This window comes from Saccharomycopsis crataegensis (assembly GCF_037102585.1).
Source record: "Saccharomycopsis crataegensis DNA, jcf7180000000072, whole genome shotgun sequence".
NCBI classification, from domain to species: domain Eukaryota; kingdom Fungi; phylum Ascomycota; class Saccharomycetes; order Ascoideales; family Saccharomycopsidaceae; genus Saccharomycopsis; species Saccharomycopsis crataegensis.
Window position 1 is genome coordinate 35,590 of NW_027043819.1, and position 24,739 is coordinate 60,328.

At 36.7% G+C, this 24,739-nt stretch overlaps 11 protein-coding genes across 11 annotated transcripts; 7 read left to right on the plus strand and 4 right to left on the minus strand. All coding sequences in view use genetic code 12, as the record gives it.

Moving 5' to 3' along the window:
* Positions 1–46: 46 nt before the first annotated feature.
* DASC09_000150 (uncharacterized protein) lies at positions 47–928 on the minus strand (the record flags this gene model as incomplete). The annotated part of the gene is made up of 1 exon (XM_064993618.1): positions 47–928. The coding sequence occupies one exon, from the start codon at positions 926–928 to the stop codon at positions 47–49; it is 882 nt and encodes a 293-aa protein (XP_064849690.1).
* A 506-nt stretch (positions 929–1,434) lies between these two features.
* On the plus strand, positions 1,435–3,882 carry DASC09_000160 (M28 family metallopeptidase; the record flags this gene model as incomplete). The annotated part of the gene is made up of 1 exon (XM_064993619.1): positions 1,435–3,882. The coding sequence occupies one exon, from the start codon at positions 1,435–1,437 to the stop codon at positions 3,880–3,882; it is 2,448 nt and encodes an 815-aa protein (XP_064849691.1).
* Positions 3,883–6,158: 2,276 nt separating this feature from the next.
* Positions 6,159–8,522, plus strand: IST2 (Ist2p; the record flags this gene model as incomplete). The annotated part of the gene is made up of 1 exon (XM_064993620.1): positions 6,159–8,522. One exon carries the CDS (start codon positions 6,159–6,161, stop codon positions 8,520–8,522), a length of 2,364 nt encoding a protein of 787 aa, XP_064849692.1.
* A 609-nt stretch (positions 8,523–9,131) lies between these two features.
* Positions 9,132–10,115, minus strand: DASC09_000180 (uncharacterized protein; the record flags this gene model as incomplete). Its single annotated transcript, XM_064993621.1, has 1 exon — positions 9,132–10,115. The coding sequence occupies one exon, from the start codon at positions 10,113–10,115 to the stop codon at positions 9,132–9,134; it is 984 nt and encodes a 327-aa protein (XP_064849693.1).
* Positions 10,116–10,589: 474 nt separating this feature from the next.
* On the minus strand, positions 10,590–11,042 carry DASC09_000190 (uncharacterized protein; the record flags this gene model as incomplete). The annotated part of the gene is made up of 3 exons (XM_064993622.1): positions 10,590–10,781; positions 10,908–10,934; positions 11,040–11,042. The coding sequence occupies 3 exons, from the start codon at positions 11,040–11,042 to the stop codon at positions 10,590–10,592; spliced, it is 222 nt and encodes a 73-aa protein (XP_064849694.1).
* A 290-nt stretch (positions 11,043–11,332) lies between these two features.
* On the plus strand, positions 11,333–12,400 carry OTU1 (ubiquitin-specific protease OTU1; the record flags this gene model as incomplete). Its single annotated transcript, XM_064993623.1, has 1 exon — positions 11,333–12,400. The coding sequence occupies one exon, from the start codon at positions 11,333–11,335 to the stop codon at positions 12,398–12,400; it is 1,068 nt and encodes a 355-aa protein (XP_064849695.1).
* A 653-nt stretch (positions 12,401–13,053) lies between these two features.
* DASC09_000210 (uncharacterized protein) lies at positions 13,054–16,494 on the plus strand (the record flags this gene model as incomplete). Its single annotated transcript, XM_064993624.1, has 1 exon — positions 13,054–16,494. One exon carries the CDS (start codon positions 13,054–13,056, stop codon positions 16,492–16,494), a length of 3,441 nt encoding a protein of 1,146 aa, XP_064849696.1.
* A 642-nt stretch (positions 16,495–17,136) lies between these two features.
* Positions 17,137–18,126, plus strand: PMU1 (putative phosphomutase; the record flags this gene model as incomplete). Its single annotated transcript, XM_064993625.1, has 1 exon — positions 17,137–18,126. One exon carries the CDS (start codon positions 17,137–17,139, stop codon positions 18,124–18,126), a length of 990 nt encoding a protein of 329 aa, XP_064849697.1.
* Positions 18,127–18,257: 131 nt separating this feature from the next.
* LEU2 (3-isopropylmalate dehydrogenase) lies at positions 18,258–19,361 on the minus strand (the record flags this gene model as incomplete). The annotated part of the gene is made up of 1 exon (XM_064993626.1): positions 18,258–19,361. One exon carries the CDS (start codon positions 19,359–19,361, stop codon positions 18,258–18,260), a length of 1,104 nt encoding a protein of 367 aa, XP_064849698.1.
* A 556-nt stretch (positions 19,362–19,917) lies between these two features.
* Positions 19,918–22,077, plus strand: TPD3 (protein phosphatase 2A structural subunit TPD3; the record flags this gene model as incomplete). The annotated part of the gene is made up of 1 exon (XM_064993627.1): positions 19,918–22,077. One exon carries the CDS (start codon positions 19,918–19,920, stop codon positions 22,075–22,077), a length of 2,160 nt encoding a protein of 719 aa, XP_064849699.1.
* Positions 22,078–23,880: 1,803 nt separating this feature from the next.
* Positions 23,881–24,120, plus strand: DASC09_000250 (uncharacterized protein; the record flags this gene model as incomplete). Its single annotated transcript, XM_064993628.1, has 1 exon — positions 23,881–24,120. One exon carries the CDS (start codon positions 23,881–23,883, stop codon positions 24,118–24,120), a length of 240 nt encoding a protein of 79 aa, XP_064849700.1.
* Between the last annotated feature and the right edge of the window lie 619 nt (positions 24,121–24,739).

Genomic DNA, 24,739 nt, shown 5'->3' on the forward strand with positions numbered 1-24,739 from the left:
TTGAGCGGAGAAGTTACTGAATATTTAATATGAGCAGCTAATCAATTTATTTTTCTTCAGGGGTTTCTTCTTCGTTTTCTTTGGCTTCAGTTTCTGGCATATCAATAGCAGGTTTAGCAGTGATTTCTCTGTCATTGATTTTCTTACCATTGAATTCTTCAATGAAATTCAACTGTTCAGCTTCTGTATTAAATCTAACAAAGGCAAAACCACGAGACTTGTATCTGATTGGAACATCCTTCTTCTTAAGGGAACGGAGTAAGTAGCTTGGGATCTTTTGGGTTGGAACATGAACCCAGGTTGGTTTATAGGAGGTTTCATTTTTCAAGTAGTCGGACAATTTCTTGGTGTCCAAGTTGAAGTCAATGTTCGTTATGTAGACAGTAGTGGTGGATGGAGTCCCTTCAGAAAGTGGGATTCTTGGCTTAGCTTGTTGTGGCTTTTTGGAAGTCTTTTTGCTTGGTTTCTCTTCAGATTTCTTCTTTTCATCAGCGGTTGTGGTGGTCTCTTCTGAAGTGTTCTTGACGTCTTCTTTCTTGTTCGCAGCCTTGGAGTTTTTCTTATTCTTCACCGCCGTACGCTTTGGCTTGTCTTCTTTCGCCACTGGGGCTGTAGCTCTTCTCACAGTGATAATTCTATCTTTGAAGCTAGTCTTGTTGTATTTTTCAATGAATTGGTCCAATTTGTCAGCGTCGTCTAAATTGATGAAGGCAAACCCCAAGGCGAATTTACGGCCGCCGCTGACAGTTCTCTTTGGGATATCAACCTTTTCAATCTTGAAATCTTTGAATTGTTCGATAAGTTCTTCTTGTGTGACGTTGAAGTCGACATTACCGAGATACAATCTGGTTTCTAAGACGATATCTTCGTTATTTGGCACTGGTGAGGCGGAAATGGTAGTGGTGGTGGAAGTTTGGGCGTCACTCATGATTGCGGTGTGGATTTCTTTTTTTTAGATCAAATTAATTGAGTTGAGGAAGGCGGGTTTAGTTTTTTTCAATTACAAATATACTGAGTGTGAGACACAGAATGTGGGAAGGTGACTAATTGTGCGATGGTTTGATAAACGCTGCAAAATATATCCAATTTTCAATCCGAAAACGAATATGTTTATAAAGGCGGTGGGCGAGAAAAGAAAATAAAAAAATTTCAGAGCAAACTCACGTGTCAGAAGGACGAACGTTAAAGTTGTTTGGCACAAGCAGTAGCAGCAGCAGCAGCAGCAGCAGCAGGAGGAGAAGAAGGTTCTGGAAGGAAAAAGGAGGATACTATCACGTGATGAATGGTTATGTAATATTTTAATAATTACTTTGTAGTTATGGTGCATTGTTCAGGGGGAAGAGGCATTTCCATTTTCTACCATGATAAACATGCCGCTTCAATTATCGTCATCACCAGCCACAAACTATTGCAAATCAGTATCTTTGCAGAACAATGTCTCATCAAAATTCTGAATTTGTGTTGGGACTGAAGGAGAAACTTCCCCTTTTCCATTCTCAGCAAAGGAAGGGTGCTGCTCCCGCAAGAAAGCAGAGTCCTATTGTTAGGACTTCAAAGTGGGGGCTACTCATAATATACTATGTTTTTCTGGTTTATAACGTCATCTCATTCATTTATGGAAACTATAGCGCTTCAGTACTCTACGAGAGTACCTCATCTCTTTCTGAAATAACTCAGGTCTATTTTAATTTCCTCAATTCGTCTAATTTGGCATCCAACTGGTCCAGGGAATTCACCAAGGCCTCTCATTTGGCAGGTACTAATTTGGAATTAGTGCATTGGCAAGCATCTAAATATGAAGAGTTTGGTCTCTCCCATGTTGAAATTGAAGATTTTGATATTTACTTGAATTATCCTGTCGACAATTCCCTCAAGTTGCTTAGTAATTCCACTGTCATTTACCATCCAACCCTTAAGGAAGATGAGCTTGAACAAGACCCGACCACTACTGGTCCTGGATTGGTTCCTGCTTTCCATGGCTATTCTGCTTCGGGAAATGTCACAGCTGAATATATTTACGCAAATTATGGGACTCGTGAAGATTTCCAAAAATTAAAGGATAATGGCATCGAAGTATCTGGAAAAATTGCCATTGTTAGATACGGAGGTCTTTTTAGGGGTTTGAAAGTCAAATTTGCCCAAGAAGCTGGTGCCGTTGGAGTTTTGATTTATTCTGAACCTTCGGATGATGGAGATATTACCGTTGATAATGGATATGCGGCTTATCCAGATGGTCCAGCAAGGAACCCATCGTCTATTCAAAGAGGATCTGTTCAATTCTTATCCCAGATTCCTGGTGACCCAACTACCCCAGGTTGGCCATCAAAAGGTGATGATGTTGATAGGGTTGATCCACATGGAAGCATTCCAAAAATTCCTTCCTTGCCAATCAGTTATGCAGAAATTCAGCCAATATTGAAGACTCTTAATGGACACGGCACAAAGTTTGAAGGTTGGGAAGGTGGCTTGCCAGGGGTCACTTACAATGTTGGCCCAGTTCCAGGTTATGAGATTAACATTTATAATGAGCAGGATTACAAGGTTCGTAAGATACATAACATCTATGGTGAAATCGAAGGTTTCTTAAAAGATCAAGTGATTTTGCTCGGTAATCACAGAGATGCTTGGATCAAAGGTGGTGCTGGGGATCCAAATTCTGGTTCTGCAGTCACTCTCGAAGTTATCCGTGCCCTCAACGAACTTAAAACCAAATATGGCTGGAAACCTCTTAGAACCATAAGATTTGCTTCCTGGGATGGTGAAGAATATGCTCTACTTGGCTCAACTGAATTTGGTGAACTCTATCATAAACAGCTCCAAAAAGATGTGGTGGCTTACTTGAACCTTGACGATGCTGTTGCTGGAACTCAACTTAACCTTGAGGCTTCTCCATTACTTAATGGAGTTTTAGACATGTGTGCCAAGCAGGTTCAATACCCAGGCAACACCTCTATGACTTTGTATGACCATTTTTACTCATGGGCTCCGAAGATTGGTATGTTGGGTAGTGGATCTGATTTCACAGTTTTCATGGAACACTTGGGAATCACATCCATGAATGTTGTATTTGAACCGGGTCCAAAAGATCCAATATATCACTACCATTCAAACTATGACTCCTACTATTGGATGTCTACGTTTGGTGATCCAGGTTTTGTTTATCATAACACGATGGCCAAGTTCTTTGGGTCTGTGGTATTGCAATTAGCTGATAACAAGGCTGTGCAATTTGGAGCGGTAGAAAATGCTATTGAATTTTCCTTACATTTCAATGAAACTGCTGCCAAGATTCCAGCCGAATGGTATGACAATGTATTGACTAGTATGCCTGATGAATCTTTTGATAGTGAAGAATTTGCGGAGTTGGCGGAAATTTTATCTGACAACTTTAAGTCTTGGAAGGAGTACCAAACTGACGGTGAATCATATGGACCATCGAGCATGGAAAAAGCTATCACTTTGGCTCAAGAATCTATTGCAAAGCTTATTTCCGCATCCATTCGTTTCCAAGAACGTTTTGCCAAAGAAGTCGCAGATTACAAATATTACGACGAACACTATTCCCGTTTCAATCCATGGGCAATCATTATGAAATCACAATTCGCAAGGCGTATTGAAAGATCTAACAAGATCTTAAAGTACTTGGAGCGTTCATTTTTGCATTATGGTGGTCTACACAATAGAAAATGGTTTAGACATGCTGTCTATGCTGTTGACAGAGATAATGGCTACAGTGCAGTCGCATTACCAGGTTTGCTTGAAGGTATTCAGGATGAAAGTATTGGGCAGGTTCACAAATGGTTGTGGATATTGAATGGTATTGCCAAAAGGGCCAGGTTTATTTTGGAGGATGATGAGAGGATAGCCTGGTTTGTACGTTAATCACCACTGCCCAAGACAATTAGATTAGAATTTATTTGGGGATATGTAGCGAATAAAATAGAATACACATTTCATTAAACATAGATGTAATTCTTCTATGGATATGTAAATTGCAATAGAATGGAAGAACAAACCGTACGGAAAAAAAAAAAAAAAAGATTAGAAAGTTCCATTCATCACAGCAGCATAAGACTTCAACTATTTTTTCATTAGTAATATTTATTTATTTCTTCAAATGTTTGGGATAATTTTTTTTTTTTTTCATAAAGGATTAGAGAGTGGGTTAGCACGATATCGCTATTTAGATGGTATAATTATCCAGGAATAAACTAAGACAATATTGTAACATATATCACCACCAGTATTGTTCATTCATTACCTAATCAATTACTTCTTAACGGATCCTTATCTTATTCCCTATCTTATTCCTTATCTTATTCCCCATGTTATTCCTTATAAATTATTTTAATAAAAAAATCAAGTTAATATTACAAATATACTACTATGGCTCTTGAAGGACTGAAATAAACTTTCTCAATAAATGAAAATCTGTGGAGCCTAACTCATCCCATACCATATAAACCTATTGAACAAAATGTCTATCAAAGTTTAACATTATCTGATTCTCTTTCAGCTTTTTGCTTGAGAATAGAAGCGCTTATTATTCTCTATAAATGTATATTCTTTGGTTTCTTTCTGTGGGTGAAGAAAAGATCTAATAACCTCAGCTATTCGTTATGATCTGGTTCATCAACCAAGTAAAATTCGGTGTCTATCGGAAAAGTCTTGATAGTTTTCTGTAATTTTGATTATGACGAATCCAGGGTTGTCGTTGGCTTCGTGGTGAGTTACAATTGGAGCTGACTAGCTAATAGCTCCATTGGAGGTTGGAATAGTTTCAGGATTCATGATTGGATTAGACGGAGAACTAAATGTCGGTTTACAGATATTAATGTAATATTAATACTAAGTATAAAGCAAATGTAAGCGTTTAATAATATATAAACAGGAATTTGGTTGTGAGTCTTGATTATTCTATATACATGATAATAGTGACTATTAATCGTCAAAAGCTACAAAAGTTGTGGAGCCCTTGGTCATCGAGATATGCTGGGGAGGGAGGGGGGGGTCTGTGACTGACACATAGCTAACAATTTTTCGTGTGGTGTCTAATAGAAACATGTTTTCTATCCTATTTTTAAGAAAACTACCCAGTCTTCTCAATAGTATTCACTTTTTTTATTAATTTCGTTCTTCCCCCCCCCTCTCTCTCTCTCTCATTTCTCTGTTGCTAAGTTTTTGATTTCCAAAGTAATAAGAATAAATTACTCAATCCGTGTTATATTTATCAATTTTTAGGCACCATATTTAATCACAAACTTTTTAATACATTGAATAATAAAGTTGTGGTGTTTCTACTACAGATATGTCCCTCTAGAAGAACTGCGCAGGAAACATTAAGCTTTTCACCAAAACTCAAAGATTGTGCGAGATTTTCTTGATTAATTAATAAGAGATACTTTCACTATTTTTTTTTTGATAATTTAACAAACAAAAAAAAAACCTACATGCTGGGGAATTTTGTCTGAGGAAAATATAAAACACATGCTTGCAATTCAACCAATTGATTTTCTGGAGGCTGGCCACAATCGTTAACATCATTTCAGAGAGGAAAAGAAGCTATATCTTTCATGTTTATTGATAAATGAATTTATTTATCCTTTTCAATTAATTATATTTATTTTTTTCGTATTGTGCCAAACAACTGAACTAAATCTGCAAATATGATGTAACTGATGGGAGGCACACTCTAAACAATTATTAAGACAAATATATTCCAGATCGACCATAATCACAACAGCACTATGTAGATGTGGTGGCAATTTCCCTATCCAGGCCCTGGATTTCATCTCCATGAACTCAGAATTATATGACCTTTTTTACAATTCTACAGCCGCTTATATCAATTAAAAAGGCCCATTTTTTTTAAGAACTCCTGGAAATAAGTTATCAATAGAACAGAATATTCGCACATGATAAACTATATATTGAGATATAGTAAATAACCAATGCCAATGGGTTAATTTCTTAGAACAGTGCACATGTTGGAAAAGAAAATCAGTAATGGTTATAAGCCCCGATACATAATTTCATGTTATTGCTCTTTTAGAGAGCATCACTGTTTTTTTTCTTGTTTTTTAATAAGTTGCCAATATTTTTGACAGCTCTGTCGCATTCCTATTCAGCTCTTTAATCATTTTTGTCCAATTTTCGCAATGGAGAAAGTAATTGACACCAGTTATAGCATTGGGTCTCTTAAGCCAGATTTCGTGATCTCTTCGCTCTACACATTTGATCATGCCAAGGACACCCCGACTAAGGCCGCCAATCTTGACTTACAGAACTTGTTGAACACACTCATCAATGGGGGATTTCTTGCTCAAATTCGTCCAGGTTCTGGTGTAAATGAGGTTATTTTGCTCGTCAAATTGAAGAAAGCACAATGGGTCAAGATTTTGAAGAACTCTGAAATTAATGATTATTTATATGGTATTAATAACGATTTATTTGATGAGGACTTTGAAATTGATGAAGCTGACAGATTACGTATAATCTACAGTTACTTAGTTAATGACAAAGATCATGGCGGTTTGGGAATTAAGCCTAGAATCGGTCAATGGGATTTTGTTGGGCTGATTCAACCTATTCATGATGTTGCTGCGAATAAGGCATTGATTGCTAAATGGATTAAAACTTTCAAGATCGAAGACAATGACATTGAAACTATTAAGAACCAATATGGTTCTAAAATCGCATTGTACTTTGTGTTTCTCGATACTTACCTTAAATGGTTGATATTCCCAGCAATTGTTGGTTTAGCCAATTTCATCTTTTTCGATAAACAAAAGTTCAGTCTCCCTTATACTTTCTTGAATTTAATTTGGTCAATTTTTTTCATCCAAGCTTGGTATAACAAGGAAAAAAACTATTCTTTAAAGTGGAATAATAGAAATGTCGACTCTTCCTCGGTTTCTCAAGTTAGCAATCTAGACTTCAAACCAAGCACGACTGTTGTCAATTATGCTAGTTTCGGGAATCTTAAGAATTTTAAATATTATCCTTCATATAAGAGATATTTGAAGAAAGTGACATTTGTTCCAATTATTATTCTTTTTGCGGCTATCTTGATTACATGGCAACTAATTTGTTTTTTTGTTGAAATCTTTATCACCGAGCTATATGATGGTCCTTTGAAGTCTATTCTCGCTTTAGTCCCAACGGTTATGCTATCGGTCTTTGTACCAATTTACACTTTGATTTACAAAGCTATCGCATCAAAATTTGTTGGTTGGGAGAACCACAAAACCATGTTGAGTTTGGAAAACTCTATGAATGAAAAATTATTTATGATTAGTTTCCTCACTTCATACATGGCTTTGATCATCACTTCATTTGTGTATTTCCCGGCGGGCCATATCATCAACCAGTATTTGGAGAAGATTGAGTTTTTCTTTTTGGACAAAGTTCATCCAGATTTCCCAATTAGAAAGAACCATTTCATTAAGATCAATCCTCAAAGAATGAATGGTCAATTTTTTTTCGCAATGGTCACTAACCAAATCATTGGGTTTTTCCTTGAATATTTCTTACCGTTCGCCATGAGATTTACCACTGAAATCATAAGTAATTCCAAAAAGGAAAAAATCTTTTATGATTATAATGATAAGAATGATGAAGAAGAATATCTTTTTCAGGTTAGAAAGCAAGTTTATGAGCTCGATACATACGATGTGAATGATGACATAAAGCAAATGGTTATCCAATTCGGCTATTTGATTTTCTTTTCTCAATGCTGGACCATTGCCCCATTCATTTGTTTGATTGTCAATGTTATTCAGTTTTTTGGTGACATCACTAAGATTTTCCTTGAAAACAAGCGTCCAATCCCTACTCGTACCAACTCTATTTATCCATGGAACCAATTCATGGGACTATTGGTATGGGTTTCATCAATCATTGCCCCTGCTATCACCGCTATGTATAGCAATTCTGATGTGATTCTTGAAAGAATCGATGGATTCAATTTGAGTATGTTTGAAAAATCTGCAGTTTCTATTGAAACGTGGTCATTGTTAGCGGTAATCATTTTCAGTGAACATTTGTACTTGATTTTGACTTATGCTTTGAATATCCTCTTCTCCAAGATTAAGTCTACCGAATCTTCAGAAGATTTGAAAAATTCGCTTGAGTTGAAAAAGAAATTTATTTCCAAGTATTTCTGCGAAGAAAATGGCACCTTCATTGCTGCCAGTGGTGGAGATGACGAAGCTAAATGGTTATCTTGTAAATCGGATGACGAAGCCGCCTTGTTGGAATTGGCGAACAAGGTCGTTACCAATGTTAAACAATCCACTAAGGCCAAACATACCAAGGATGCTGCTCCTGTCTCTGCAGCTACCCCAGCTCATTCACCAGTCCCAGAATCAAAACCAAGGATTGCCCCAAAGACCGAAGCTATTAAAGAGAAAATCGGTGCTTCTGGTGCTAAAGTCACAGAGGCAGTTAATGAATTGAGCCAAAGAAAACCAAGCACACCTACTAGTGCCGTTAAGGAAGCTATGCCAAAGACTGAGCTTTAATAATACATTTTATGATTCTGATTGAAGCGATTGGTCTGTGAATGCACATGCTTTGAAGGTGTTTATTGATTAATTTGGTTTGTCGGAGAATAACAATTTTTTTTTCTTTGTTTGATTTTCTAAATGCAATATCCCGTCTGTTTCAACAAGGGTTTGGTAATTACAAATATTTATTACTGTTTCAAAATAAAATATGAAATTTCAAAATACTAGGAGCTGTAGTGTTGATAACAGACATAAATCACAATAGATAACACGGAACTCCCTTTAAGAACAATTTTTCTTATGTTGCTAATCCAACTTATCTTTGGCAGATCCTCATCGCTGATTAATAACTAATGTTAAAATACTAATAATTTTTGATAAATTGCACTATTGCCCCTGTACTGGTTGTTATTATAAGGGTGCTATATTTTATTCCTATTCTTTTCTTAAAGCTCAAAGTCATAACAATCATTTTGCGGCCAGACTATTCTACAAATTCCAGAATATTCTTAGTTAATAAAAGCATATGGATATGTCCTTATCACAATTTCCAAGAAAGGACTGAATGATAGCGAATTAGTTTACATCAACCAAACTAAGAGATTTGTGACCTATCAGGACCTTTCAAGATTGTAAAAGCACCACACTACTAAAATCTCCCAATCCACTGAAAATTCTATCGCTAATTACCAGCTTAATTTTATCGTCCATCCCCAATTCATTTCTTATTTTATCACGGCTCTTATTATCAGAATTATATGTATAAAAGTTCCTGTGAATTGCATTATTTAATCTCCCGAACTCAATGGATCTAATATCTTCTGCCTGCTTTCGGAAACTTGTAGTGAGGAATGAGGAATTAAAAAGTAGCGATTCTTGTAGATACCTGATGCTTCTCATCATGGCTTCAAATTTTGAATTGTCACTTATAATTGTCAGATTGACCGGCGAATGCTCTTGTGAGGCCAGGGAAAGAAAACTATCAAGGGATTCTTCTCCTATGGAATGATGGGTTTCCTCCATGATGTTGAAAATCGAAAGTGAATCAATTACTACCAAAGATTTGCTGGTGCCGGCCAACTTGAAAGCATTTGAATGTCGTTCTTGATGATTGATCAAGAAATGGGGCAAAGTTCTCAAGGTGTTAATCAAGGAGTTATAGCCAGTGATAATATCCAGACCAAAATAGAAGAAGTTTGAGCGCAATAAGTTAATAATTTCACCTTCAGTATTATTTGGAAAATGCTTTGATAATGCAATTTTTAATTGGGTTCCAAAATGTGTTAATTCAGAACTGCATGATTCCAGTGATTTGAATAATGTCAAGTTGTAAAAGTTATCAAAGATTATCACAAAAGAGCTGGAATCTAAAATTTCTTTTCCCGAAGTGCCAACCACAAACACAATTTTCGCTATCAAGTACTGTTTAAATATTACAGAAGAATTATATATTGCATGGACATGATGATTAGAATTGCAGTGAGCCGTGAACGATGAGGCAACGAGGGAATTTTGAGAATCAACTATTTGGGATGTTTGAAATTGGGATTTGCAATTTAGAAGTGATGATAACAGAACTGGTTCAAATTGATCAATGAATCTCTGCATTTTAGAATATATATAATATAATCACGCACTGATATATCATCTTCACTGATGTATGTGTATGATTCCTTTTTTTTTTTTTTTTTTTTAAACGCAGTTTTCCCCCCTCCATCTCTATATATTTAGATATAACTAAAATGCCGCCAGGAAATCCAAATATCATTAGCTAAATCATTGTAATCTCTAAATTTGAACCTATTTGTCCACAATTTTTTAGTTCCTACAAGCCAAATATTTTCAACTAACCTGAATACGAGATGATTATTATTATAATATACATGCAAAAAAAAGAAGAAAAAAAGAATGAAAATATCATGGTGAAGTGCTTCAAGGCAAAAAGTGCAGTGATATATGAATGTGAATAATTGTAAGATAGGGACAGGCACAAAGAAGAAGAAAAAAAAGACAAAATACCGAATGATGACGATTCCCTGCTACATCCCTAAACGATTTGATTCTGAATGGAATTAATTATCTTTATTTCTTAACGGCATTGTTCCATTTGGCAATGGTTTCTTCACTGTGTTCTAATTGCGGGTCAAACTCCATTGGCTTAGCTGCCTTGTATGATATCAAAAGAGTGGCAACAAAAGCAGTGGTAATAACAACAGCATTAGTTTTGGCATTCTTTGGGGTAAACCACCAACCACCAGTTGGGGTCCAGACGTGCTAAATATATCGTTAGTAACAAGTAAATAGTGAAAACAACGAAAAAAAAATGGGATCCATAATAACATTTGTCTTATTGGCAATATTAATAAGTATACAATACTTCAGATTCTAAACAGAACATACCTTTGGGTAAGGATAGAAACCACCAGACTATAGAAGAAGATGGGGTTAGTGACAGACTAGGTCGAGCGAAAAAAAGCAGACAATAAATGCTTGAGCAGCTGGAATCATCAACTGTATCAGCAACATACATACCATATTTTAGCGTTAACAGAGTGTTGATGTTGTTTTGTGATGGTAACTAGTTCCTCTTAGAAACAACTTGTTGCTTATTGGAGGATTTGAAGAAAAGAAAATAGGAAAAAACATGATCACGTGATTGTGATCACATGGTGAGACATGGATCGACCCGTTATGATGGTGTATGTGTTCCTTTTTTTTTGTTTTGGGCTGCCAAAAAGGAGACCTCATTCACTATAGATGCAAATTATTCTACGTTAATATAGATATATATATATGTAAAAGCACACAAAGAAACAATTTGCCAAATGCCAATACGTCTTAAATGCAACTTTCAAGGATCTTCCAAAGTGGTGTCTGCAGACCCCCAGAAGCCGTTGCCAGTGCTTCTTGGTGCGATACAGTCAGCTTTTAACGATAAGGATTTGGACTATTTGATAAATACTGGCTCAGTGGTGCTTCAGCATGATTATCCCAAAAAAAATGTCGATGTGATCTTGAATATAGAAACTACTTTGGAGCAATTGGGATTCAGAAGTGGTGAGCAGGTATGGTTATCTGACATCAATAAATCTGCTTCAAATCCAGTGGCGGCATCAAGTACAAGCAATTCAAAGCCTCGCCCCACAGAAACAAAGAAACGCTCAGGAATACATACCATGGATTCGATTTCAAAAAAGCAAAAATCAGAAGCAACCAGCGGGTCTTCAAAAACATACTACGAAAAAATTGGCAATGGGTATTGTGTGATGAGAAGGATGTCAGACGATAACTCCTGTATGTTCCATGCTATATCGTATGTATTATTTGGAGATGCCGACCACGTTATTTCCCTTCGTCTGATAGTTGCTGAAGTTTTGCTAGAGAATCCAACAAAGTACACTAAAGCATATCTTGGTAGGCCCCCGAAAGAATATATAGAATGGATCACTACCACTGACGCATGGGGAGGTGCGATAGAGCTAGAAATATTTGCAAACCATTTCAGTATCGCTATTGATTCAGTGGATGTGAAGACTGGAAGAGTTGACTCATTCATTCCAACCAATACTGGGGATAAGGAAGCGAACTTTGTGGTTTTGTATTATAGCGGTGTACATTATGATGCCTTGGTTTACACTGAAAAAGATCCTGTTTCTCCATCGGAAGGGCATGATAGCCACATTGGCGTTTTTAGAAGAGGTTCTGCTCTTGGAAATGAAGTTTCACGAAATGCCAAAAAGATCGGTGGCCAATTGAATAAGGATGGATATGTTACTGATATGACAAATATCTCAGTAGTGTGTGAGCAATGCGGAACTACAATTGTTGGAGAGTCAGCGTTACTTACACACATGAAAGCTACTGGCCATTCAGATTTCAAAGAGAAGAAATAAGAGGCGATCCTGCTCAACTATTTTTGAAAGCTTTGGCAATAACTAAAAAAACTATTTCTTCAAATTACTTTTCTTCTTTTCTCTTTAATTTTTGTGGGTTTTGCGTCAGTTTTCTTTTTTATTTGTTTAATAGAAGAAGTGAGGATGAAAGAATATCTTGATTTGATTTGCACGAGCTTTGGCAACTAAATGGAATAAATGCTAATAAAAATATATTCCTACGAAAGGTTTAATTGACAAAAAAAAATAATGCACATGTATACTGCTTGAGAAACACTGTTGAATGTGATTCAACCACCATAATACACAATTCCAAAAGGATCCCAAAGAGAGCTGGGTATTTAATTCATCTGCATCACAGTAATATTATCTTCTCTCCTTCTCTGTGAAAGATTCCCCTCCCTGTTCTCCGTTTTAATGTTAGCTATTCTCTTATCTACATATGCGTAAAAGTCGGCCATTCTTACCCGCTTCTGCGCGGGTATCGGTGACTTTCTTTCCACCTATTTATGGCTGATGAGCTCCCGCCCAACCTTTATCCAACGAGTGACGAACACAACAGAAACCGGTGCTTCTTTATTGTTGCGCAAAGAAAAGCAAACTTTAATAGCAAAATCCCGTAAATAGAAGTGGGTTTTCATTCTCCTTCTCAGATGCTGCCATTCACGACATCTGTGCCGCCTCCAGCCCGAGTCTCGACTGCACTCTCTAGCAACCATCAGGAGCCATTTGACAATATTCTATCACCATTAAAACCATCCTCAGACATAGACTCATGGCCAAAGAAACTAGCACTACCAAATCCATCACTTTCCAGCCCCTCTACCACTCTTGATTCAGATACCGAAATAGCCGCCGAACAAGTGCAAGGCTGTGGCTATCCAGAACCGGAAATCGACCAACCTCATAAAGTAGGCCATCATCGACATTGCACCATCCAACCAAATGCTCTGAAAGTTCCCTCTTCCTATTCCATATTATCCTATGAATCAGACGAGTTACCTAAAGCGTCATCTTTGCCAAAAATGTCTCCTTCGCTACTACCTGATAGCCTGCTTTCCAGCAACCCTTCGAATACTGCAGATAACGAAATATTGCATTCGGATTGCCATAGTACCGCAAATGATCTGAACTTAAATACCACCAACACTACGCCCGGAACTTCTGTTGATAATGTTTCTGGTGCTATCGCATCATCTTCAGATAAAATTATGCCTTTTCATGGAGAAATTGAAAGATGCCAAGCTTGTCATGGTGACAAATGTTTTGATTGTCGATCTCAGGTGTCGATCTCCAAGGAAAATATGTCAAAGGAACAACAGAATAGCAAGCCAGATTGTCCTCCACCTTATAAAATTCCTCCAACGTACCAAGCTCTTTCAGATAGCAAAGAAATAGATCCATACAAAGATAACCTCTTTTATCAAACTCCGGAAGAAGTAGAGTATAGGATTGAGGCCAATACTCCATTGTCTACACATTTACCATCGTATTCTACTACAAAGTATCGACTTGCGGTCAATCTAGTGAGATTTGAAAAAAACCATTTGGTTGATCTCTTGAACGAATCTAATTTATATCATGAGATTATTGATAATTCCAAGTGGCAGTTGATGATAACTGAGCTTAACGGTACACAGCTAAGTCTTTATAAACTTGACTTGGATAAATTCACTCGAGATGAAATTAATTATGTCGACGAGTTGCAAATGATTGATGAAATACGTAATGACAAACAGCAGTTTTATAATAACAATCAATTTCGCTCAGAGTATTATGATCATTCATTTTTGAACTTCAGAGGGGCTGACGTTTTTGAGGCCATAAACTTTGATGATGGGGTACTACGCTTGGATGAAGGATCTCAGTATTGTTCTCATTATAATAAGTATCATGGATCCCACGAAAAATCCAAATTCAAGGCAAAACTCGAGACGTCAGCAGTGAAAAAGTCGAGTTTTTTCAAGAGCTTTGGATTATCCTCATCAAATACATCAATAACAGATACTCCACTAGAAATTACCAATCTTAACACTTATAGGATCTTGAAGAAAATTGTTAAGTTCCCTAGAAAATTCATGAACGAATCCCGCCTTTTGAAAACACTTACACTTCAGTATGGTCGCATTGGTCTTGCCAATGATTTTGTGATTTCTCGTAAAGAATACTCGCAAATCAGTAGTGTTTATGGCCTGCAGCACTGCCCAACAATAGAGATCAATAGCCATAATATTCTTCGTCTTAGACTTGAGGTCTATCAATTTTTGATCAACTTCAAGTTTCTTAATGAATTGGTAAATTGGTATAATGCTTTGGTTACAAGTATAGATGCTTCGCTTGACATTTCAGTTCGTGAGATGCCTAAGTTCAATAACGTTCCGTCTAGAAGACGCAGAAGACGAAGAGTACGTAATAATAATGGTCATCGTGGACGGTCTCAAAGGATTCGATCAAGAGCACTTAGCTCAGCTAGTGAATTATTATCTAGATCTAGAAGAGGAACTGTCACTAGCAATAGTGATATAGGTAGTGCCATCGCATCTCCGCGACATGGCCGCCAATCAAGTACCGTTAGTGATATTCTGTTTAGTCCCCCAACCGGGGGTGGACTTGTTATTGATGAAGCCAAGCTTCAACAAACTCAAAAAATTAGAGTTAAAAATTCACCATTTCTCAATTACTTTTTATCAGAGTTTGATCCAAATCCAAACCCGTCCAGAGAACCTACCAGGAATCGTAGCGGCTCCGGCTCTTCAAATAGACTTTTTCTGCGTTCAAGCAGATCGAGTTTGAAAGATAATTCTAATATGAACCCTGCTGCACAAGATAATGGTCTTGTCAATTCTATTAGACGGAAAAAGTCTAACCTAACGCTTAATCTTTTCAAGACGGATGCCTCTAAAGCCTCTAAAAGTGGAGGAATGGTGACTTCTGGAACTTCGCAGACAAAAACCTCCGTACCAATTCCAATCCAGAAAGTTTCCAGTAGCTCTTCGATCCCAAACTTGAATATCAGTCCCACCAACCGTACAAGCCCGCTGAAGAAAACTTCTCTGACATTTAATCAAAGTCTATTCAGAGAACGTTCCAGCTCATTGAATCAGTTAAATATTGCAAGGTCTCCAAATATGAAATTCCTTGCACCGCAGCAATCTTCTAGAGTCTCCAATGGAATGTTTGCCAAAGAGCGCCGTGACTCCACAAGCTCAAAATTTACTCTTGGGGACGAACTAACCAGCCATTTATCGAGTTCTGTCAACAGTAATGGTAACTTTTCCAGGGACCTACATGATTTTATACTTGATGGGGATTCTGAAAGAAGAAAAATTGGTTTCATAATTGCTAGTACGTCCAATATTGGGCCTACCGATATGGGCTCCCCTGGTGATACTTCATCGATGGTTCTGTCATCAAGACTGGAGCTGTCATTTGATAGAATCTTTGGAAATATCGAGGATGTTGTAAACGCCCCTTTGGGTTTTAAGGAGGAAACGTACAGTCATGTCTCCAATCTTGAAAGATTTTCTAAGGAGACATCGCAAGGGTTTGGAAACTTGTCAAAGATTTTAAACCAAAATTTCGAAGTGAATGAAGCCGTGAAAAAATTGGAGTCCATAAGCATACATGCTAGAACAGAGCCTAGGCTTAATGAATGCGATGAAAACGAAGCAGAGTGCGATGAATCGTTGGTGGTAGGAGAGCATGAAGGTGAAGGTGAAGAGGAAGGTGAAGGTGAAGAGGAAGATAATGAGGATGAAGAGGATGAAGAAGAAGAAGAAGAAGAGGATGAGGAGGAAGATGCCTTGGGGATGTATGGTGCTAGTGAGGGTCTTTCTTGTGGAGGAAGTTATAAATGGAATCCATCAGATAATAATCCAACACTCCGTAGAATAGTGAAGGACTCTCTTAAGAGTATGGCTGTACTCAGGTGTATTGATCCGTGGACCAACTCTAGAATTGTTAGGAAAAGTGTGCCTCCGCGCCATGGCGGAATTAAGCAAGGGTTTGTTAACCGACGAAAATTGAATAGTGGTAGGCAGTTTTTTAGATATTATGTGGTTAGCATTGCTGGAATTATCCAAATTGAACAGTGATTTACTTTTATCTTAATACATTTTTTCCGCCCCCAATTTTGGGCTCCAGGAGACAAAATTATGAAATAATACTATTAAATTTACGCTTATTTTAATATATATGCTTCTGATCTATCATCGATCGTTAGTTTGCTGTTTTGTGATCTCAATTATGCTTCTAGAGGTGGACTGTTCTTTCTTTTTCTCCAGGTATTCTTTTCTTTTTCTTTTTAGGTCTTTTTTGTTACAATTTTTCTTTTGTTTGCCCAGGCTTGATTTTGTAATAAAAACTTGCAAATATTATGAATAATGAATTTCAGTGTTGTCTTGATTGTAATATTCGAAGCTTATGTACATTTTCCATATCTTATTGTGGGTATAAAAATTCGGAAAGAGATGCGCTTTTGGTAAAGTTTGAACGTCACCTGCTTCATTTCGGGACATTTGTGGTTATCATTCTTCCTTGTAATTGATGAATTGCCTGCGGCCACTGGAGTTGTTGCAAACTGGCAGTTATTTGGGAATATTATTATGTAATCAAAAGGTGCTGCACTGGACGAGAAAAAGAAAGGAAGCCGAGAAAAAAAAAAAAAATTATAACATCGCCATTCCCCACATAACAGACTTATTTTTTAAGTTTCATCTAACCAGCAACTTGAAAGTATGACAGCTGGCCACCTTACCGCACTCAGACCTGAAGATGTGGTAACTTTATATACTGCCCAAGATGCGGAGTATTATAAAACCTACCAAAACGCCCTTATGAAAAAAATGACATGTCAGGATACCGCCACAAAGAAATACTTGCGTCCGTGGAAATTCGAAATAGTTCCCGGGTTTTTCAAACAATCAGAACCTGAGACTGATGCTTTCAAGTTTGACTACATTGAAGAAGATTTCGGTCTTAATAAACCATCATGGACCAAGCTTGTAGAAGAACTACAGCAGCTCAATTTAGAATCAAAGGATAATGTTAGTTATAAGTTGCTATTTTTGGCACGTCACGGTCAAGGATGGCACAATTACGCCATCGTTAAGTACGGACAAGAAGCTTGGGATGATAAGTGGTCAAGAATGAATGGCGATGGCGAACTTGTGTGGGGACCAGATCCTTTCTTGACTCCTTTAGGTATTGAACAAGCTGAGGGTAACAATTCCGCCTGGAAACAACAGCTCGCCAAGGGAGCGCCAATTCCTAGTGCTTTCTATTCTTCACCCTTCACCAGATCTATTGAGACTTTGATCCACACTTGGGATGGAGTTGTGGACTACACTGCCATGATTAAAGAAGATGTCAGAGAAACTATTGGGGAGCACACGTGTGACAAACGTTCCCCAAAAAGAGTGATTCAAGAGAGATTTGGCAACAAAGGATTTGTATTTGAGGATGGTTTTGAAGAAGAGGATATTTATTACCAGGATGATTATAGAGAAACGTTATGTGAACAAACATTGAGAATCAATAATTTCTTGAATTTCTTGTTCGAAAAAGATTGGCAAGCAGACAAGAAGGATGTATTTGTCAATGTCACTAGTCATTCAGGAACCATCAGAAGCTTCATAATGGCAACAGGACATAGAGATTTTGCTATTGGGACCGGTGGTATGATCCCAGTTGTGATTAAAGCAACTAGAAGAACCGATGATTTGTAGAGCTACAATATAGATCATTATTTTAGACGATATATATAAAACAATATTCATAAATTATTTTGACGATATAAAAATTAACAACTGAAATCATTGACGCATTAAGAATGTTTTAAAATGTTTTGAAGGTTCTTTTAAGCAAGAATTTTCTTGATGTTTGCAGCGATCGCATCACCCACTTCACTGGTAGAGTTCTCACCACCCAAATCACCGGTAGAAATGCCACTGTCGATTACTTGCTTGACAGCAAGTTCGACGGCATCGGCTTCTTTTGACATGTCCAAAGATAATCTCAACATCATAGCGGCAGACAAGATGGTAGCAATTGGATTGACTTTACCCTTTGGCAAATCAGGAGCACTACCATGACATGGCTCATACAAACCAAATGCAGTGTTAGTATCTGGCAATGAGGCCAATGACGCAGATGGAAGCAATCCTAAAGAACCAGGAATGACGGAAGCTTCGTCAGAAATGATATCTCCGAACATGTTATTGGTTATTACGATACCGTTCAATTTGGTTGGGCTCTTCACCAAAATCATGGCAGCGGAATCAATCAACTGATGTTCGACCTTCAAATTTGGGAACTCTTGCTCGATGGTTTCTGTAACGACTTTTCTCCACAATCTGGAGGTGGCCAAAACATTTGCCTTATCTAAGGAAGTAATTGGCAATGGAGGATTGTGTTGCAAAGCCAAGAATGCAGCCATTCTTGTGATTCTTTGGATTTCAGGAACAGAATAAGCTTCGGTATCCCAAGCTTTACCTGATTCGTCAGCTTCTTGTCTTTCACCAAAGTAAATACCACCCACCAATTCTCTGACCACGATAAAATCGGTACCTTTAACAATTTCTGGTCTCAATGGGGATAATTTGAGCAATTCGTCAGAGACAAAGTTACATGGTCTCAAGTTGGCATATAAGTTCAAGGCTTTTCTAATTTGCAATAACCCTTGCTCTGGTCTCACATTGTTTGGACCGCCAGCCCATTTACCAGCAGGTCCTCCCACTGCCCCAAGTAAAACTGCATCAGACTTCTTAGCAATTTCAATCGTTTCATCAGAAATGGCCACACCTTCGGCATCAATCGAAGCACCACCGATCAATCTTTTGTTCAAGTTGAATTTAACTGATGGAACAACTTCTTCGATGGCATGAAGGACCTTGATGGCTTCATCAATAATTTCAACACCGGCATAATCACCTGGTAACACAAGAATGCTTTTAGTAGCCATATTTAATTATTTTTCTGAGGGGACAATTTATCTTTTTCAATTATTATGAATATCATATACCGGGAATAATTTGGAAAATGATTCATCCTTTATATACAGTGATAGGTGAAAGATTCCCATCGCACACAACCACCGGTTACGGCATATGCTTCTAGATGCATTTTAATGCTGATATATGCACTTACGAGATGACACAAAACTTTATATTTCTTAGTCACGTGTTTATAGTGGGAAAAATCAGAAAGGTGGAAAAAAAGAGAACAACAAATAATCTCTTTTCGCCTCACCCTCACCTAAAACAAAGCATCGCTGAAAAACAAACCTTTGAACATATTTTTTTTATTGATTTGTCTATCAGCTACCCATCACTGCTTATTATTTTCCTTGTCCTTTAAATAATAGCCGTAATCGTTCTTTTGTTTTTCTTTTCATCTTTGAACGGTTTGTGAGGGATAGACACGACATCCAAGAAGTAATAAATCATAATCCCTATTCGGAGAGTTTCCAGAAAATCAAAACCAGCCAAAGAAATCCTACATACATAACCTACACAAATATGGATTTTCAAAAATCACAACAGTCGAACACTGCTGCCGATTCTATTGGCGAAATCCTTTATCCTTTGGCACTTTTGATGGATGAATTAAAACATGATGATGTTTCTAACCGTGTCCAAGCCATGCAGCGTTTAGACACCATCGCCATTGCTTTGGGTCCGGAAAGAGCAAGAAATGAATTGTTGCCATTCTTGTTTGAAGTTGCCCATGACGATGAAGATGAGGTATTTGCCGTCTTGGCCCAACAATTAAATGGTAGCTTCATTCCATTCATTGGAGGTGAAGAGTACGCCACTTTCTTGTTGCCAACTTTAGAATTTTTATCTGCTATTGAAGAGCCAGTGGTTAGAGATAAGGCCATCGCCTCATTAAATGATATTGCCGACCATTTGAGCTTGACCCAATTGAACAACGAATTCTTGATTGTTATTAATAACTTGGCAACTGCCGACTGGTTCTCTTCTAGAGTTTCTTCTTGTGGTTTGTTCAAGAGCGTTATCAGCAGGGTGGATATCAACACCAGAAAAGAATTATTATATCTCTATTTGAAATTAATCAAAGACGATACACCAATGGTTAGAAGAGCTGCCGCTACTCAATTACCAAGCATAATCACCTCTTTGGAAGAATTGGAACTAAACTCTGAAAAGCACTTAGATAGCGATAAATATGCCAGTACTGAACCTTCAAATAATAACGATTGGAGTTTACTCTTCCAAACATTCAAGAGTTTGGTAAACGATGATCAGGATTCTGTCAAGTTCTTGTCAGTCGATGTCATGATTGCTATCATTAAACTATTCAATGCTGTCAGAAATGATAAAAGTCACAATGATCAATTACTTGAAGATTTTCTCAAGTTGGCCAACGATCAAAGTTGGAGAGTCAGATACATGATTTCTGAGAAATTTTCTAGTATTGTCGAATACTTCAATAAGAGTGATTTGAATGACAAAATTCTAAACAAATTTATTGCATTATTGAAAGATCATGAAGCGGAAGTCAGAAAGTCTATTTCCAAACAAATTCCAGATTTCTCAAAATTAATTGAACAAAAAAATGTGATTGATAAGATTATACCTCAAGCTGAAGAATTGATAACTGATCAAAATGAGTTGGTTAGATCTGCTTTGGCTTCCAAGATTGCTGGGTTGGCCCCAATTTTGGGTGAAAAACCAACCAGTGAGTATCTATTGAACATCTTCCTTGAAATGCTCAATGATGAATTCCCAGAAGTAAGATTGAACATCATCAGTAACTTGACTACGGTCAACAATGTTATTGGCATAAACTTACTCTCCAAGGCTTTGTTGCCGGCTATCACGGAACTAGCTAAGGATAAACAATGGAGAGTGAGATTGGCAATCATTGAATATATTCCTTTGCTTTCAAAGCAACTAGGTATCGAGTTTTTTAACAAGGTATTAAGTGGATTGTGTATGTCATGGTTATGGGACTCAGTTTACACTATTAGAGAGGCCGCTGTCTTGAATCTTAAAAGATTAGCCGAAGTTTTTGGTGATAAGTGGGCGAAAGAAGAAATCATTGATAAAATTCTTAATAATGAAATTTTGAATGATTACAAAAAAGAGAATCCAGATTTATTCCCAGATCTTGCTGGTAATGGAGATTTGACCAATAATGAAGATAGCGAAATAATAGATGGCTCAAATATTGAAAATGTCAACAATTCCATAATGAATAACTTTATTTATCGTATCACATGTTTGTTTTCCTTGATTTCCCTTGTGGATGTTGTTGAAGATGATAGCATCATTACTAATGAAATTTTATCCTATTTGAATAGGTTATCAAATGATAGTGTTCCAAACATCAAATTTAATGTTGCCAAGGGTTATAAGAAGGTGGCATTTAGATTGTTGAAGTTAGAAAAAGAAGAAAGTGACACTCCTGAAGAAAACGTTTCCAACGAAGAAGAAGATGAGTTACTTGAAGTTAAGGCATTGAAGGATGATAAGTATATCACTAAGCTCACATCGGAGGAAGAGAAAGCTAAAGTGTATTCAGTAATTAATGAAAAGATTCTACCATTTTTGGCCAACTTATCCGAAGATAAAGATATTGATGTCCAATTTTTTGCCAAAAAATCGACAAATGAAATTCAAGTTGGTTTGGACAAAGTTGGTATTAGTTCTTAAATTAACCTAGTATATTTTTTTTAAAAACGATCAATTATTTTCTTAATTAACTGGAGTGGCAGCTTCCTTAAATTCAAAGTTTCTTTTTTTGTTTTCCTTTTTTCTTTTTTTTGTTTTAATTCTTTATTATTATCGCTTATGTAATCTAATTGTTCGTCGCTCCTATCACTGGCAGTACCTTAAACATATTTATGTCCAGCTCCAGCTGATCTATATTGAGGCATTTTTTATTTTCACTGATAACCGTTGTTGTTTTTATTAATGAACTGTTTATTTTGCACGCAGCACACACCATTTTGTCATTATTTTCTCATAACTTTTCATATTTCTACAACTCTTTTCTCATCTTTGCCTACCTTTTTTTAACCCTTGTTTTGACTCTATATATTGTTTTTTTATTATTACCACTTGGTACTTAATATCCATGAAAATGGTTTGAAAGTTTAGAGCTTGAAAAAATTAACAGTGAACAAAAATTGTAAAGGTTTTATTTCAGCTTTTCTTTGTATTCATGATATGAAGCTAATAATTTTTTGAAAGGCTTCTTTTTTCTCTTATTTTTCCTTTTAATTCCGGAGCTCACCAAGTCTTAGATGAGCCTGTAATATCATTTAACAATAGAGGAGTACCGAACTATATTCAAGATATGCTTATTTATCTATCGTATAGTTGTTATATAAGTTTGTTCTCATGTTAATCAAAGGATTAAGATTCTTATATTATAATTCGATCTACTAATGGCTGTATCGAATGAAATAAAATGAATTATTAAAGTAAAGTGTAAAGGTTTAAGCGTGAAGCTTAATAAGAATAATAAAAATAAAAAACAAGAAAGATCGGTCTGTTTATGAGTAACCTCTGTTATGATGAAACAGTATCTAAGATACCTTGAGCATTATCTATGCCCCATTCCATCTGCATTTCAGTAACCTTAACAAAGTGCTGATTTCTCGCCTTACTGAAAGGTTGAAATGCTGCTTCATCTGTCCTCCAAATATATGACTGTAAAACCACTGAAGACTGTACAATTCATGAAAGTATCTCTATCATTGAAACCCAAATCATGGATTGTATGCCACATATTAAAAAATAACTAAGAAATACATTTTTTTAACATAGAATAGATTGAACACTAATTGTTTTCCAGATGTTCACTACATCTTTAGCGGTAGCCACCAAAGCACCTGGGATTTATTTATGCCATTCCAGTTCTTTAGAGATTATTAGGAAAGACACATCTAGCATATCTCAGAGACTCTCAAGAGCATAGAACACGCCAAAGAGTTAATTTCTTCGTCAATGCATGAAAAAATGCACAATCTGTTGTTCTCTTGATTTCTAGAATTTGGTGTAATATTTTTCTGTCAATATTTAACATAATCTTTTGTAGTACTGTTATCCAGATCAAAACAAAAATGTTATGACAATATTCCAAATCTCAAACCTCCTGAATAGTTAAGTGGGCGCACAAAACATCCCATTTACGAACTTCCATCAGTGGCAATGAACAACTTTGCTGTGAAGTAAATACTATTTAAAATTACGTATTGCTAATGAGTTATCAATGGCTTTCCAAAATCGTCTCTCCTCCTTCATTATCGAGCGAATCACAGAGATTGAAGCAATTTTTGAATTATAAACTTTACAATTTGAGGTCTTTGCTTATGAGACAGGGGCAATCAATAACCACTTCCAAATTTCACTATAAGTAAGTCTCTTAAGCTTTCAATTTCGAATTTTCTTCTTTTTATTGATTTCCTTCTTCCCTATATAACACGTTTTATCTGAAATATTTCGAAGACAATGGAAACATTCAACTTACATGGCTATAATGTTTCTCAAGCCCGCTCGCTTGCTGCTGATATTGTCCGGGGGTCCTCTGGAAGGGTGAGAATCATCACCGGTTGGGGACGACATTCTTGGAGAGGCTATTCTGTTATCCGGGAAGCAGTGGAAGAATACTTGAAGTCGCGACATGTTGAGTATATTGCAGAGAAGGGTGCCTTTATTGTGAACTGCGGTGCTCGGTCATGGTCTGGGTAGTCCTAGTGATTTATAAATATATATATATATATATATTATGCATGTTGAGATTTCTTGCAGTATAGCAAATCTATGAATATACTAAGTTTAATCGATTGCTATCTAAAAACATACTTCTCGCATTCTGATACTTGAATAATATGTAGTCTTGACCTTGCTGGGGCGTAGAACTCCGTGATAGTGACAGATCTAGGGTTGCCGCTCGCTTCGTGATGAGTTGCAATTGGGGATTGCTCGCTAATAGCCTTGTTGGAGGTTGGAATAGTTTCAGGACTCATGATTGGATTAGACGGAGAACTAAATGTCGGTTTATAGAGATTAATGTAATGATAATAATAAGTACGAAGTAAATGTAAACGTTTAATAATATATAAACTGGAATTTGGTTGTGAGTCTTGATTGTTCTATATACATGATAGTAGTGACTATCAATCGTCAAAAGTTACAAAAGTAGTGGAAGTATTTTCGGTTATGAGCCATTGGTCACTGAACCAAGTCTGGTAGTACGTACTACCTCACGTACTACCTGCAGACTGACATGTAGAAAAAAAAAACTCGACCATTTATTTCTGATTCAAGAAAGATTTTTGTTAGGAGCCCATGGTTAAATACACTATGC